This window comes from Prionailurus viverrinus, unplaced genomic scaffold, assembly GCF_022837055.1.
Source record: "Prionailurus viverrinus isolate Anna unplaced genomic scaffold, UM_Priviv_1.0 scaffold_35, whole genome shotgun sequence".
Lineage (NCBI taxonomy): Eukaryota > Metazoa > Chordata > Mammalia > Carnivora > Felidae > Prionailurus > Prionailurus viverrinus.
In genome coordinates, this window is record NW_025927605.1 from 7,476,732 (window position 1) to 7,493,817 (window position 17,086).

Here is a 17,086-nt window from a genome sequence, read left to right on the forward strand (position 1 = left end):
TACACTTCTTACATGGAACGTATCCCCTTTTCCACTAAGTACTTCCCACAGTCTAGAACAGCATGGAAATGTGCATCGTGTGGATCGGCGATGTAGTACGAATTGTCTCTTCTAGGCAGTAGCTCACACAGAAGTTTCTCTAACTTTTTATCCTTTTTTTTTTTTTTTTTTTTTTTTTTTTTGGTACAATAAAATCCGACCCACCATTCTGCTTCACTGGCTGAAATCCGCAAGGTAGGGTAAATAAATATCATCGGCAACAGATTTTTATTTCTGCTCAACCTTCTCAAAATTTCAAACTTCCAGGGAGATAAAAAATTAAACGAAACGCACATATCCACGTAACAAACGTAAGGACTGAAAAAAATTTCGAGAAGTAGAAAATTCGAAGTTGACAAGCATCTCTTTAGCGTGTTTCGCCTTCGGTCAGTACACTAGGGGCAGTCGAGGTACAGGGAGCATTCTGGCCACAATGAAAAGGTGCTTCCAGCAAATGTAGTTTTTTTTATTTTTATTAAAAAAAATCTTTTTTTAATGTTTACTTATTTCTGAGACAGAGAGAGACAGAGCATGAGTGGGGAAGGGGCAGAGAGAGAGGGAGACACAGAATCGGAAGCAGGCTCCAGGCTCCGAGCCGTCAGCACAGAGCCCGATGCAAGGCTCGAACTCACAAACCGTGAGATCATGACCTGAGCCGAAGTCGGTCACTCAACCGACTGAGCCACCCAGGGGCCCCTCAGCAAATGTAGTTTTTAGAAAGACAACCATGGTAATGCCGTCCTCCGCCATTGATTTAGAACAATGAATGTAAGTGATAGACCGTGAAAAGACACGTGGCTGATTTGCGAAGATTTCTTTGAACTACAGTAATGTCTTAGGTGGAGACTCCCTGCTCGCTACAAATAAGAATCAAATCACAAATAGATGTGGAAATGAAGCCACGTGCCTTTCAACTGCTCCCCTTGTTTTCTTCACTCAAATTAAAACGTCTAACTCAGTCTGAGTCTCCCTGACTCCATTTGAGAAAGCAGCAAGCAGCCTTTCATTAAGGCTAAGGAAGAGTTTATATCTGAATGATAAATCTATGAGATAAGAATGGGGGGGGGGGGAGGCAATGTCAACTCAAGAAAGTCCTTGGGAAGTTTCCTCAAGTAAGCCTTTAACCCTACCAAAGAAAGAAACAAGCCTTTGAAGACAGTGAAATTAAGTAATGGGAAACAGCCTCAATTGGGTATCGCTAGGACGCTGAAAGGTGGCCTTTGTTGTCTTAGCAGACTAAGGACAGATGAGGGCTAAGGACTCAAACTCCTCCGTGGTTCTTTTCTTCGTAAACAGATAGCAAACGGGCATGAAGTTCTGAAGAAGTCACGGGGTGCTGTACTGTAGGCTGGAGGGAACACACAGGATGCAACTTTTCCCTTAGTGAAGGACCCCAATCAAATTTCCAACCCTGAGTTGGAGTCTGAAGCATGTTAAACCTGACGCACATATATGATTAAGGCTTAATCCTGCAGTTCTCGTATTCAGAAGCATTAACGTCGTGAATATTATTTAATGCATCTCATTGTTTATGTGTAACATGACACTGATAAGGAATCGTTACGTGCTGAGCAGTTTTCCTGAAGACTACAAACCCCGAGTCAAGGAAGGTATACCCATCTAGGGGGAAAAACAGTTAGAAGTTTCCAGATTGTTCCACAGTACATTTCACTATGAACGGTGTCGTGTGACAATGCTGATTCAAAAGACAAAACAAAAACAAATCCTTTTTTGCTTCTGTTAAGGGTGGTGGTGATTATTTGCTTCATACTGGTTTTCCTATGTAAGTAGGTATTTTCTTATGGCTATATTCACTTGAATGAAAAATCAAATATGACGACCTGAATTTTCCAGTGTATCATTATAGTACACTTCATAAAATGGTTGATTTAATGGTCTCAAGTCTAGAATTCAGAATTGCTACCGAATACCGTAAATTTGTTTAGAATAAAATAAGGTACCAGAACCAATTAAGCTGCGATTTACATCTTTTAAAAAACCATCTTAATATCATAGGCTTGGCCATTAAATAATGGTATGTCTACATAAAGGTGTAGATCCACCCAGAAACTTGTCATGGGAGGTAAAGGAGACTGTGGAGTAAGTAAGGGGACGCAGCCACGAAAGAAATGACAATCACAAACAAGAAATTAATTTTCCTTATTGGTCTGGGTACCTGGGTGTCTGAAAAATGCACGCCAATACTTAAAATAACATTCTTTAGAAATTACATCCAAAAACAGGAAGAAAAGTAGGTCTTGAGATACTTTTCTGCCCCGTTCCAAAATCTTCCTATGCTCATTACAGAAGGCAAAACGCAATAATCAGAAGGAAAAAAAGGAGGAAATTTTAAACCAAAAAAGCTAACAGAGAATGTGGTATTTTAAAAAGAGGGACTTGACCTCCATCAAGAGTTCCAAATTTTCCTACCACAGAGCTAATCAGCCAGAAAAGTGCTTGAAGTATATCTGCACATTTAATATTAAAAGTTAAAAAATAAATAAAAGCCAGGGTTCTTATTTAGGCAATGATCTAAGAGCCTGAGGCAGTGGGGGGGGTGGGGGGGTGGGGGAGGAACTGAAGAAATGTCAAGATTAAAAAATAGAGGGAGAGAGAGAAAGAAAGCAGACCTAGCTTTGGAACTCAGTTCTCTGAGATATATATATATATATATATATATATATATATATATATATATATATATATAAAAGTTTTAGCTGTACAGAGTCTGGAGAAATTTGATCAGTTAAATATGAGCAGTGTGTTAGCCCTTCTATTCAGACTTTCCTATATAAGCTCCTGAATGATCGTGCTCTTTCGAAACTTCCCAAACTTGAAAAAGTAACCCATCTAAAAGGTGGTTAGAGATGTTCCCCTCACCACCTGGGAACACCGCTGTCTGTCGCGTAATTATCTGCGGAGAACAGGGCAGCAAAACATAGGCAGTTTTCTTTCCCTCGCTACCATTTAAACTGTGTTAGAACAGCTCAAAGTTGTGGCTGGATCCACAGCTGAACGGACATTTTAAAAACTCACAGTCAAATCTGTCCTCATCCAAACTTCTCAGCTACTGTCAGCAACATCATTCATGCTTGTGATTTTAGTGTACTATTTCGTATTTTCCTAACAATTCTAGGAAAATACAGCAGCCTCGAAACGAGCAGCGTCTCGTGAGACTTCCATTTGGTTGTGCCATCGGCTGGACACAAACAAGCCCGGGGGAAAGTGAGACGCAGACGTGAGGGAGAATGATTCTCCATCACTTCCTCCTCCTGACGGTGAACAGCTTGACTCCGATTTTTCGAACATGCAAGCGTGAGGGGACGTCCCTGGAAAGGGTCCAGCTCCCTGCAAATCACCCCACTTAGCGCAGGGACCAAATGGAATCCTCCCGCTTCACGCGGTAACCAAACGAAACGAAACACGGAGGACAGGAGCGTGTCAACGAGCCCGACAGACGGATGCTTGAGTGTGAAGCAGAGATTTAAGAACTGCCAAGGGCTTACGCCAAGTTCTGAAAGCAAGACCTCATTCTGCAGTGACCTGGTGTCTGGAGACCCTCCCGGATGCATCTAGTCTCTGAAGCACCTTTGAGTTGTACGGACGTAAGAATAACTTTGAACTATAGAAGTTATATGCGTCTTTAAGAATCACATTTTGATGATTATAAAAATTTTTTTTCTATTTTACAACACAGGCCCAGCTACACTGAAAAAATTACACCGCTTGTTGAAATACGTTTCATTTTAGAAACAGACTACTAAAGAAGTCTATACAAAAACTCTAAAATAATTTCTGTAGTAAAATAGAGTGCGTTAGGAGAGCTACACAAAGAAGAACATTTCTGTCTTTCTCTATAATGCTTGATATACTGTGAAACACGGCCGGCTCGATTCGGAGGCCAGCGCCAAAAGCTGAAAAGAACTGGTTACGATACACAGTGATACAATGAATGCTCTGGATTAATCTCACAGCCTTCCCGATTAGTACAAAGGAAGCCGGGCCTGTCCCCTCTTTGAGGAGAAGCCCGGGATAGAAAAGCAAAAGCATACCTCATCAGCTGATATGAAATTATAAAATTCCACAAGTCTGAGTATTCGAAATTTATAAAAGTCCACCAGAAAATGCAAGCGAATTGGGCTTTAGTTCGGTGGTTCCCCTGGTTTAGATGACAGTTCCCTCCGGGAGCGCAAGGCGGTCTTCTCGTTCATTCCCTTGGATGTGTCGATCCCCCAAGACAATGACACAGCTCTTGGTGGAGGCTGAGGAGAGTCTGGCAGCTACAGAAATGCCCACCAGCTCCCTTTCTGCAAACTCACACACGGGCACACAGCTCGTGGAGAACACACTTAAGGAGATGGATGTTAGTGATGCTGTGCTGAACTGTTCTTTTCTGCCAGGTGCCGCAGAAAGTTGTCCTCACCCTGGCCTCGGTGATTTAAAGGCTCGCTCTTAAAGAGAGCTGGGGGCGGCGGGAGGTGCGGGACCGGAGGGATAGGAAGGTGGTGCGGGTGGTGAGGGTGTGGGTGGATGTGGAGGTGTGAGAAAGGGTGCGGGATGGGCCGCGGGGGGAGAGTGCTCGCGGGGCTCATACTGATCGGGGGCGTGGGCGTTGTGGGTGTGTTCGCCACGCAAGGAACTGGGGTGGCCGGGGAGGTCGTGAGTGGGATCTGGACAGCAGGCGGCACGTTCACGGGGCTGGTCACCCGAAAGCACTTCTCCTTGTGGGCCTTAAGCATGTTGGAGAAGCGAAACCGCTGGCCACACACATCACACGGATAGGGCTTCTCGCCTGTGTGCGTTCTGCGGTGCCTCTTCATGTTGGGGCGGCTGGTGAAGCTTTTGCCACAGATTTCACAGATAAAGGGTTTCTCTCCTGAGATGAACACAGACACAAGAAAACGATTAACATACTAGGCGGTAATTACGTGCTCACGCTAGCCCTCGCACTCAACAAGGAGATCACCACCACGTCGCTCCTGTACGGCATGTTATTATAGCCTAAGAGGCGTTAAGAGAGTCTCCCCACGTTGGGGCTTCACAAGTAAGAGCGGATAGGAGGAAAATTTGCATGCAACCTACCATCTGGGCTTGGTTAAAAAAACAAAAACAACATCAACCCCCCCCCCCCCAAAAAAAATCTACGGTAGTGATCCTTCACATCCGACGCGAAGAACCGTTTAAATCGTTTTCCTGTGCTCAAAGCAGCTAAGGCCGCGGACGCGTCTCTGCCTCTAACATTTAGGCAAGTTAATCTGTTAGCAATTTCTGAATTGCAACCAGAAGAAAGGCTGCTGAAAACATCCTGGGGAGCGCATAAGTCGCTTCGTGTCTACTCGCGCGGGATCCTTAGCATGTGGCTTACTTTTTGGTATTGGACTTGGAAAATACTGGGTGGCTCGCCCCACCCCGGGGAACCCCCGCTGCCGTGGCTCCCGGGGGAGAGCTCCTGGCATTTTTGCAGACAACTTCTTCATCACGTGGGACCGCCTGGCCCACCCGAAGAGCCCACGGCGTTCCCGGTGCCAGCCCACTAAATGCTCCCAAGAGATTCTATGAAAACTGTCCCTACATCATTTCCAAACGTCCATGCGTGTGTGTGTGGGGGTGTGGGGGTGCTGAGAGGGGGTCCTGGCCCTGGATGAGAAGCATAGGGCCGATGAGTCAAAAAGGAAACAAAATTGGGGCACCTGGGTGGCTCAGTCGGTTGAGCGTCCGACTTCAGCTCGGGTCATGATCTCACAGTCCGTGGGTTCGAGCCCCGCGTCGGGCTCTGCGCTGACAGCTCAGAGCCTGGAGCCTGCTTCGGATTCTGTGACTCCTTCTCTCTCTGCCCCTCCACCTCTCACACTCTGTCTCTCTCTCGAAAATAAATAAACATTTTTAAAAAAGGAAACAAAATGCCCCGTCAAGGCACTTAGGGGAGAGATAAGGGCTTGATTTTTAGGGTTCCTAACTTCCTCTGGATGACGACACAGTTCCATGCTGCCAGCCTACCTTTCTACCCAAGCCATAGGGGGAAACAGAACAGTTTTTGAACGCATACATGCATTAAGCCCTTCATGCGGACGCCGTGCTGAGTACCTGTGTACGTGCCCTTCAGCGGACATATGCTCGTACTTATTAATTCCTTCACCAATTCTCAGAGTACAGAGCTTGTGCCTTTACTGTAACTCCTGCTACAAGAGTCTGTTCTCAGCTCAGGTGGGCTCCCTTTCGTTTCCAACAGCGTCCTCGCCCTACTCGGCATAAACAATAGCTGTGCTGTACGGACCCTTCCTGTGTGCCTGATACCGTTCCCATCACTTCGCGTCTGTGAACTTTGGTGATCCTCCCAGGGACAGACCTGGGTAGGAGGCAGCTGTGTTATCATCCCTGTTTTACTGATAAGGAAATTAAGAAAGCTGCCCAGGGTTCTACAGCTGGAGGAGAGCCAGGATTTAAAACCCTGCAGTCTGGTTCCAGAGTGTGCTTTCGACACATAAAACACAGCCCTTCATATGGCGGAGCTTTGTGCATCCCTGCACACACGGAGGAATGTTATTTTCCTACCATTCTCCGCTTTGGGACCCCTCCGTACACAAGGAGGGAACACCTCTGTACCCGTATCGGAGTCCTTATTTCCTTTTTTTAAAAAATGTGGTTTTTTTTTTTTAATGTTTATTTATTTTTGAGAGAGACAGAGCATGAGTGGGGTTGGGGCAGAGAGAGAGGGAGACACAGAACTCGAAGCAGGCTCCAGGCTCCGAGCTGTCAGCACAGAGCCCGACGCGGGGCTCGAACTCACCACCTGTGAGATCACGACCTGAGCCGAAGTCGGACACTCAACCGACTGAGCCACCCAGGCGCCCCTGTAGTCCTTATTTCTTATCTTTGCCTTTGAAAACTGACATCTCCCATTACCCTCCTTCTGTGAAAGCCAGAATTCTCCTTGCTTCCTCAACAGACCGGGCTGTGCAGTCAGGAGGGATCAGTTTTGTCTATAATCCCCAGTATTCGTTTCTGACATCATATTCCTCTTATCTTTCAGCTTTTCGTTATTCAATTGCTGCCACTGCTAGGCTCTTCTCTGTGATCCACATTCAACTTTCTGGGTAAGTTCTGGGCCCAACTTGTTTTCTTTCATTTTAACCCATTTCCTCCAACTACCTTAAAAACTTCAAATTCTCTGTTAAGTGGGGTTCATTAAATCAATATGGCGCACCCATCTGAATGGACAGCACCGTTAACAAATACTACAAAGCTGTAGAATTCAAATTCCTAACGTGAGAATCCATACTCTATTAAGTAAGACAATCAACTTAAATGCAAATGCACACACGGTATTACCCTCTTTTGGTGAAAAACACCTGTAGAAAAAATTTGGAAAGAACCACAACAAATGTCAGTGACTACCCGGAGGCGATGGGCTGATGAGTGATGTTTTGTTTTTTATGCTTATGCGTACATTCTGTTTCTCTTAAATAAACACCACTTACTTACATCATATAGTGTTTTAAAAGCACACCTGTTTGATAACCTTTCAACCCCCCTGGGCCCCTCCCTCCTGGACTCTCCAGAACTGGTCCTCGCTCCCAAAAGCCGGTTGGAAACAAAGCCAAAGGACTTACTCTTTGAATTATTAGTCTACTCTGAGCAAACGCTGTCCACCTGACTCACGGACCACATTTTAGGCACACTAGACCCTGCGCCACAAACAGCATATCCTCACTGTAGGCTTACTTTCTGTTGTGTGCTCCATTCCGGATCGAATCCTGGACCTCTCTAGCCATCTCTCCTGTGTAGTCTTCTAGGCTGTAATGATTTGCCATAGAAAGGGCCCACAACTCTTAGGACCCGCCTCCCACAAATCCATGGGATCACATTTCAATGGGTCCTTTTCATTGCTTAGTAATCTTCTATTCATTTCTTGAAGTCCTACCACATTTTCCACATTTGTGGTTCCAGACGTGAGTCTACAATCCCACTTGCCTCTAACTCTCATTACTCATCTGGCCCCAACTAACGGTGCTAATGAGTGATGGGAAGGTCTCCTGAAGACCTCGGGGTAAGATGAAAATGAGGCTGAAATAAGGGAGACTCAAAATGTACTATGTGCACGCGGCCACCTGCACAACGTCCCACTTTGCAGAAGAGCTGGTAGATGGGTGACCGGAAGACACGCTAAAGCGAAGTCCATCACGGCAACCAGAAAAGTATCTCAACACAAACACGTCTAGAGAGAAGGCCTATTACATAGAAAGCTAAGCCGACTGGAGGAAGCAGTGTTGTAATGGGTGTGAAGGAAGAGCGTTAGAAATGAAGGCAGAGAATCTACATGGAAGATAGGAAAGAACAAGAATTGGGCTGGCTAGCCGGTTGCCTTTTGCACTGTTCAAAGGGATAAACGATCTTGGTTTCCAGTCTGCTTAGTATGAATACCCTTGAGCAGCAGCAGAAACCCGCAGATCGATGTGTGTGGCCTAAAATCTCTCTCTTCAGCTTTAAACCCATTTTTTTTTACAGACTGCCTACTGGGTATTTCCACTTGCATGTCCCACGGAGGTCTCACAACTAACAGGTGCAAGGGGTGCCTAGGTGGCTCAGTCGGTTAAGCGTCTGACTTCGGCTCGGGTCATAATCTCACGACTCGTGGGTTCGAGCCCCATGTTGGGCTCTGGGCTGCCAGCTCAGAGCCTGGAGCCTGCTTCAAGTTCTATTTCTCCCTCTGTTCCTCCCTCGCTCATGCCCTCCGTCTCTCTCAAAAATAAAGGCTAAAAACAACAACAACAACCTAACAAGTGCAAAATTAAATTCATTATCTTGCCTAGCAAACGTGCCCCTCCATCCACTGTTCTCTATCTTGACAAATGGCATTGAAGACCCAAACCTGGGACTACCCCTTGATTCTTCCCTCGCACACCACCTTTATCCAATCAGTCACCAAGTTCACCTCCCTGGTGCATCACTTTCATTTCACCCACTGCCATTACCACCGTCCATATCCTCACCCTCATTCCCCTAGATTATCTGCAATAGCCACCTGACTGGTTTCGCCATCCCCTTTCTCGCTCCCCGCCCTCCAGCCCAATCTCCACAGGCGGCCAGAGAGAACTTTCAAGAGCTGTGTCACAATCTGCTCAAAGCCATTCAAGAACTTCCCACTGTCGTTAGAATAAAGTCCAAACGTTTTTACACGTCTTATGGGTGTGTGTTTGTGTGTGTGGTGTGTGGTGTGTGGTGTGTGTGTGTGTGTGTGTGAGTGAGACCTGGCACCTGCTCTCCAGTAACACGTCTCATCACACCCCACACCAGGCCGTGCCTGTCCCCCAAACTCTAGCCAACCTCATTTAGTTCCGCGTGCTTGCTGTGCTGTCATCAGCGAACCAGTGTGGTGCCTCGTGTGTCTGCCCCCTAGACTCACTGCAAGCCCTGTGAACCCAGGGATGTTTCAGTCCTGTTCACTACAGGAGCCCAATTTGGTAGGTTCTTTTTTTTTTTTTTTAATTTTTATTTCTTTTTAAGTAGGCTTCATGCCCAGCACAGAGCCCAACGTGGGGCTTGAACTCAGGACCTTGAGATCAAGACCTGAACTGAGATCAAGAGCTGGATACTTAACTGAGTGAGCCACCCATGTGCCCCCCACAATTCGGTTGGTTCTTTTTTTAAATTTTTTTGTACATTTATTTATTTTTGAGAGGCAGAGCACAAGTGGGGGAGGGGCAGAGAGAGAATGAGACACAGAATCCGAAGCAGGCTCCAGGCTCCGAGCTGTCAGCACAGAGCCCGACGTGGGGCTCGAACTCACAGACCGTGAGATCATGACCTGAGCCGAAGTCGGACGCTTAACCGACTGAGCCCCCCAGGCGCCCCTGCTTGGTTCTTGACTGATGTTTATAAACAACTATGTGTTACTTTAAGACATTAAGACATGCGTGCCCTGGCATGTCAGCATCTCAGAAACGGACACACACCCGACAATCAACGGTGTGGCATTTTTACTTGGCAACATTTTCTTAGCAGTGTGCAAATGAAGTCTGTCTTACGAGGGATGGCTGCAATCAGGTTCAATGACATATGGTACTCACTATTAAGATCTTTCAATTACCTTCCTCTCCTGTAATTCCCCATCCCTACCAATCTTCTGATAACTTAGCTTCCGATATAGATTTTTATTTAGGCAAAGAACATGACGACCAAAGAAATGAGAGCTCCGAGCCACCTGCCGCTCAGCCTTTTCACTGTGAATTAATAAATCAGAGGTTTTGCTTATAGATCATTAACACTATTTAGCACCTATCAGTTCCTCTGATCCTGATCTGCTGGAGTACACGGGCACATTCTGGAAGCTGAGAACCAGACTCTGGGATGGTGCTGTCTGCCCTCATGAGGCCCTGCACACACCCCCCCCCCCCCCATTTTATCACTTGCTACGTTACATTATATCAGAACCGTTAAATATGTGGCTCTGGAGTCAGAGTGCCTGGGACAAGTTATGTGATCTCCGAGCCTCAGTTTCCTCATCTGAAAACTGAAGGTAACAATAGTAGGTTACTGAGATAAGTTGGAAATATAAGGAAAGAGCTTAGAACAGTCTCCAGCACGTAGCAGACACTCCACGCATTTTAGTGGCGCATTAGGACTGTTATTATTACTATTATATTGTTATCACGACTATTACTACTACACCACAATCATCATCACTGTCCCTGGACTGGAAGTTCCTTGAGGGCACAAACCGGGTCTCAACTCATCCCTGTGTCGCCAGGCACTTAGTGCTGCGCCTGGTACGAGGAGAATCAGCAATTATTCCATGTTGAACTCACCCCATGTCCACACCACCCTAGGAAACCCTGCCTGAGGGCTGGCCAGCTTCCCTAGATAAGATCCGCCTCAAGTCTCTTTAACTGCAAAGGAACAGCCCAAGCAATGTCCGTTCCTGCAATGGCCTTAATCCCCAATAAAACACACTCTAAATGTGGTTTTGCCCAGCCTTAAAAGAGCTACCCCTTTTCTTCTTGAGTGCTAACCCTTCTCCTTGTATTTTCCAGGTACTCCTGTCATCCTTACTTAATACCAAGGAAGCAGAGACCCACTAAGGTTGCATAATTCATGGAAGGCCCCACGGGAGTGAATGGCACAGCCAGGTTTGTCCCACCCCACCAACCAGCTACCCTCCCAGCTCGGGTATCACGAACAACATTAAAAGGCAGATGACAAACCAGGGAAGAGTATTTTAATATTAGTGTTAAACGAGGTCCAGTATATGTAAATATATATAAAGAGCTATTATAAACAATTAAAAAAAAAAAGTCAAGCTCTGCAATGGAAAGGTGAATACAGAAGAGGCACAAGCAATTCAGGAAAGAAAATAAACTGGTTCTCAACAAGTGCATGAAAAAATGTCCACTCTTACCTAGCAATTAATTACACGCAAATTATTACAATAAGAAACCATTTTCCACCTATCAAATCAGTGATGATTTTATGTAGCGTTGCAAAGCGTTGGGGAAATGGGTGTTTTCAGGCGCAGCCAGTGAGAGTGTATGTGGATGGCTATTTTCCAACACATACCACGTCTTAAGACCGTGCACGTCTCTTTGCCCTGATAATCCCATTTCCGGGAATTTACCCTAAGTGACTAGTCATGGATGTGTTAACCACAAAGTTGTTTATCACCGTATTATTTAGAAGAGTAGAAAAGTTGGAAACAGAAATCATCTAAATGTCCAATAGGGAACTGGCTAAAAAAAATAGAAAACAACATCTTTTACTTTATGGGACTATTGTTAAAAGTTATATTTATTGTCGGAGGTAACGTATGTGAAGCACTTTAGACAGTGCCTGACGTATACGTGCATAGCAAATGATGGCTATTATTACAGCAAATTTACCAGCAGGAATATTATACAACCATTAAAACGATATGACTGGTAATGACATAACACAGTAAAAAGGCAAAGTAGGTTACAATAAAGACCCAACTTTTGTTTTATGACTATACACACGAACACATAAATACTTATGCACAGGATCTATCTATACGTGTGTTAAGAAAGTAAAGAATTTTTTTAAACGTATGCCAAAATGTTAACAGTCATGGTCTTTCAGCGATGATCATTTTTGTTTTGTTTTCAACTTTCACATTTTCTAATACACTTTAAGAAGTATGTACTACTCTTTTAATGAGAGGGATAAAAATTTAAGTGAATTTAGGTGGCTTCTTTTTTTTTTTTTTTTTTTTTTTTAGAAGAAACAGGAAATGTTGAACTTGCCTATTTGGTCAAAGAACATTCAACATAAAATTTTATTCAACAAATAAGTTAATCACAAAATACACACTCTGTTTCGTGTTGTGGACATTTAAGGGCCTAGAGAAGGAAGGACGGAGGGGAAGGAAGAAAGAGGAAGAACCGCAGAAGGAGGAGCGAGTCCGGAACCGGGACAGAGGGGCCCAGAAGACACGCAGAGAAGAGCAGGGGCGCGAGGCAGAGGGCACTGGTGGCTCCAGGTTCCTTCCAATCGTGGGACATTTATGGGGCCCCCGCTATGTCCCAGGCATCGTGTGTGAACGTGACACAGCTTCTGCCTTCCCAAGAGCTTATTTTCCACGTAGTTCCACAGTTTCCTGCTTTCCAACAAAAAACTGAATCCTAAAAGTGACTCGGTTACAACCAGGAGCCTATCTGAGAGCCACCAAATTAGAAGAGGAGAATCTGTTAACTACTCTGATATATCCTGCCACCCATTCGCTTGGGCTTCAAAGTTACTCTTTGGGGTGTAACTTATTTAATGAAAATCCTCTCGTGACTCTTCATCTAGACTAATCCTTAAAATCACAGGGTGCGCCGCTCTGAATGGGAAAGAAGCCAGGCAGGCGTTCTTCTCCGGACTTTGACAGAAAAATGCGCACTACAGTGATCCGGCCAGGACAGTTTCCTCACCACTGGCCGAGCCAAACGAGCAGGGCGCTAAGCAAGTTAATCCCGTGGTTCTTTCTAGCTCTGTCACTTTGTACTAACAGAACGGAGAAACCTGTGACTAGATTCTATTTAGAAACCCGGAAAGTGGTTCACACTGTTCGATCGGTGCAAAGACTTGCTAACCCCAGAATACCCGGTCAAGGCTGAGATACACTGATGCCGTGCGTCCCTGCGGGCTGGGTGGTCAAGGGCTTACAAGATTCACATCCGTGCTAGGAAGCATACACCCCTAGAAACACGGAATGGTTAAAGTAAGACTTAATCTCATTTGACGGGAGAGGTTCCTGAAAAGCGGTCAGTTTCGGGAAATCCAATCCAATCAGACTTTAAGCGAGCTGAGAGAGTATTCGATCTAAAGCAGTCGGCGGCCTTCGTGTTTTAAGGGTCCGGAACCCTTTCCTTAAAAAAGCACAAACGCACGTACACAAAATAAGTGGCGTACAATTTCAGGAATCCTGTGCCCTGAGCGTCCGATGTCTCGGAGGGACCCGCGGGTAAAAGGCACTGGCAGACACTCCCTTTTTAAACGAACGGAGTTAAGGAGAGCCCGGTCTCCCAGGACGACACGTCTGTGTTTCCACGTGCCGGGCTTATCTCAAGGAGGATCTGCACTCAGAACGCGAATGTGTGCTCTCGGGTTTTACGTGCACGGACGCCCAGGTGGTGACCAACCGGTCCCCGGGAACTCTTACCAGTGTGTGTTTTCATGTGCTCGTCAAAGTACTGCTTCATGTTGAAGTCCTTGCCGCACCACTGGCACATGAACTGCTTGTGCCCGATGTGGATGCTCATGTGCGAGCGCAGCTGGTACTTGTACTGGAACCTCTCGTCACAGTTCTGCAGCGGACACGGGGAGACGCGTGAGAGCCGCGCTCGCTGGCCTCGCTGGGGCCCAGCCCACGAGGTCGCTGAGGCTCCCTCTGCGGCGCTGCTATATGTCTGCAGCTCGGTTATTAGCAAGAGGGAGGGCTTCTGCAGAATGATCCCCGAAGCACACCCGACTTGTCGGGATGACTGAGGAAAGAGAAACAACTCGCTCTGTGTCAGTCCCGGGGCTGCCCTAGTCTGGGAGAGCTACCGGGGTGTTAGAAGCGGCACCTGGCGCCCGCGGCCCCCCCGCTCCCCTCCCTCACCGCGCCCCCCCCCTCCCCAGCCCCCCCCCGCCCCGCCCCAGGGCCGGGGCCCAGCACAGCCCTTACCTCGCATCTGAAGGGCTTCTCTCCAGAATGCTGCAAGGAGTGCACCTTGAGGGACATGCTGCGTTTGAACGACTTTCCACAGGTTTCGCATGTAAACGGCATGTCTTTCGTGTGTGCTGGAACACAGAAGGCGCCGGACTCACGACGGGCCCGCCAAGCCGCTCAAAGTGGCCCAGACCCCGCTCCTACTGCGAGGTAATCGTGCCATCTTAACCTTCCACGCTTTAATGAGTGAGGCCTTCGCAGCAACGTTCTCAAGAGAGGAAGAGGCCACGACGCTGGAAAGAAGCCCGGGTGCGGAAGGCGACCTACCCCGCGCATGCTGCGCCGCGACTACTCAGAACGGACACGGCGCGTTTAGTTTCAGCGAGTCAGAACCGATTACGATTACGGCAAGGCCGTTCCTCAGATCCTGCCCAATCCGACGCGTCAAACACACCAAAGAACGAGGGAAAATGACGGGGGTGGCGAGAAGAGCAGCAGGAAGAACTTACCAACCATGTGTTTCCGCACATGAGCCATGGTGTAGAATTTCTTCTCGCAAATTTCACAGGAAAACTTCTTTTCTGCATACCCATGGACGATCTTGATGTGTTCATGAAGGGACCAGAGTTTCTTGAAGGACTTGTTACAGGAAACACACTGAGCAGGATAAATAGAAATAATCTTTATTTACGGGGGCCTGCAGAAAGCCATAGCTGCCTACCGGCCCGCGAAACGGCCGTGCCTTAGACTCGGGGCACAGGGCCCGAGTCCAAACCGAAGCCAGTCCTCCGAGGAGTCCAGACGCCAACACCAACCTCTGTATGTTCTATTCTCCAAGACGCATCTTTTAGACACGCGTCGGGAGTACAAAAACAATGGCAAAAAGGAAGACGGAAAGAAATGGGAAGTTCCACTCATACAGAAGACTCGACTGCTTTTAGCAAATTAGTACAGTACCAACGAGAAGAACCAAGTTTTTAAAAATAAATGAATTACGAAGAGCATCTGTCTCCTACACGTAAGTCAGCATGCAGGTAACAGGTGCTTCCCAGAGATTACAAACTCATTTTAAAGCAGCACAGATAAAAGCAAGATAAAACACACATTAAAGGTTATAGATCTGTGGAAGCGTAACAATGTTTCTGTACCTTAAAGAATGCATTTGGAGCCTCCATTCACACAATCTATTGAGATTTTATTGTATCTTCCCATTATCTCATTTACTCTACTAAACATTTCCCTCTGGCAGAATTTTCTGTAACTCCTAAACCTCCTTCCCCCTTAGGGCCAGCTCCAGATCTCTCGTACACGCATCTATAGGAAACACACGCGCCAACAGTGCTCAGTTCCTCGTATTACGAATCATGGATAGTCTAGAATATCAGGCATAAAGCGTATCAAAATAAAATATTTCTGGTTAAAGCAACACAATCCTAGAATGTTCTAGGTAACCACCAGACTCTGGGATATTTAAGGGAACAAGTAGTTATTCACTGTAAATAAAGATCTTGAGCATCACGATCACTTCGGGAAACAAGAACTCGGAGTGTAAAAAATAAGCCTGTGCTTGGACCTGCTTGAGAAAAGGGCAGACCCCCCCCCCCACCCCCCAAAGCCATTATGCAGGGCAGGGTTTCGATTTTTACTTCTTCCTGGGTCGCCAGGATTATTAGGATCTACACATATGAACGAAGCAGTGTCCTTCAGGAATGTGAACAGCACTCTTCCGGCGGATTCCAGAAAACCCGAACACAAGTTTAAATGCCTTATGGTCAGCAACAGCGAGGAAAGTCACAGAAGGAGGATGTACTAAATGCTTTCTTTCTGTAACTTCGTAGAGAAAATTTGAGTAGCAACAAAAAAACCACAACTGCATAAACATCAAGATACACCTTTCAGCAAGGGTCATCACAGAGCCGAAGTCCGACCCCTAGGGTGCAGCATCGCGTCGCGCTCCCTTTGGTCTGAACCAGTTGACAACCGAGCAAGGGCAACGGCAACGGTAGCTACGGGAGGGCAGGGGCGCCACCGCTCAGCCTTCTTTCATTACCAAGCGTAAGCGCGAAACAGGTGACGTCACAGCCGACGAATCAAAAGCAGTGAATGTCTAGCAAATGTAACTTATGTTTTAAAAAACCTGTTTAGCGTGAAGCAATGATCTCAATTGTTGATCAAAAGCAAGCGGGAAAGTGAAGACGAAGGAGGGCTCCAGATCAAGCACGCTCCAAGAAACAAACCCAAACCGAACAATTTCACTTTTCAAAAGAAGTTTAGCTTGAATGCAGCACAGCACTTGTATTTTACATATCTGGCGGAGACGTTAACAGACTTACCTTTTATGAACATTCATCAATATGCATTCACGTGTACAAACCAATACGGCTCAACATAACATAATTAGCATACCTCTTAACCTGTCACAATACCGTCCTTTCAGGACACCAGCCTGGTTTGAATACCACACTCTGTTACCTTAATGACACCGTACGGGAGCATTATGTAACCCTACCGCCAGGCGGGCAACACTTTCAACCAGCTCAGCCTCTGTTTAAAGTCTGCATATTCCCATGGGCTCAGCCTCTTGATAAATTTAATGTTGTCATCTCTCCACTGGTAAAAGCAAACTCACTCCTGGAGATCTTCCATTTTCACCGGTCTGAGTCATTACGGTTTTTGTCCCCATCAGCTGCACTAGAATCTGGCATCCTTTCAAACCCAGAAGGGGACCTCTCTCTATTCCTGACCTTGACTCAGTGTCTCCCACCTTGACAGAGAAGATGCCAGAACGAATGACACATTACGTATGTCTTACGACAGCGAATCTCAGTGCCAAGTCGGTGTTGACTCTACCTCCTGGGCAATCACCTACAACAGATCCCCCTTCCACGTACCTGGCTTCCC

At 46.4% G+C, this 17,086-nt stretch overlaps 1 protein-coding gene across 2 annotated transcripts in view; it reads right to left on the reverse strand.

Annotated features, from left to right (window-relative positions):
• Positions 1-1,334: 1,334 nt before the first annotated feature.
• The window catches only part of ZNF652 (zinc finger protein 652), a 56,667-nt gene continuing 40,915 nt past the window's right edge, over positions 1,335-17,086 (reverse strand). For both annotated transcript variants that reach the window (XM_047845671.1, XM_047845672.1), the window contains 4 exons: positions 14,695-14,842; positions 14,201-14,316; positions 13,694-13,838; positions 1,335-4,915 (listed from right to left, as the gene is read on the reverse strand). In XM_047845671.1, coding sequence (XP_047701627.1) covers positions 4,404-4,915; positions 13,694-13,838; positions 14,201-14,316; positions 14,695-14,842 — 921 coding nt within the window. In that variant the 3' untranslated portion in view covers positions 1,335-4,403. The remainder of the gene's footprint in view (positions 4,916-13,693; positions 13,839-14,200; positions 14,317-14,694; positions 14,843-17,086) is intronic.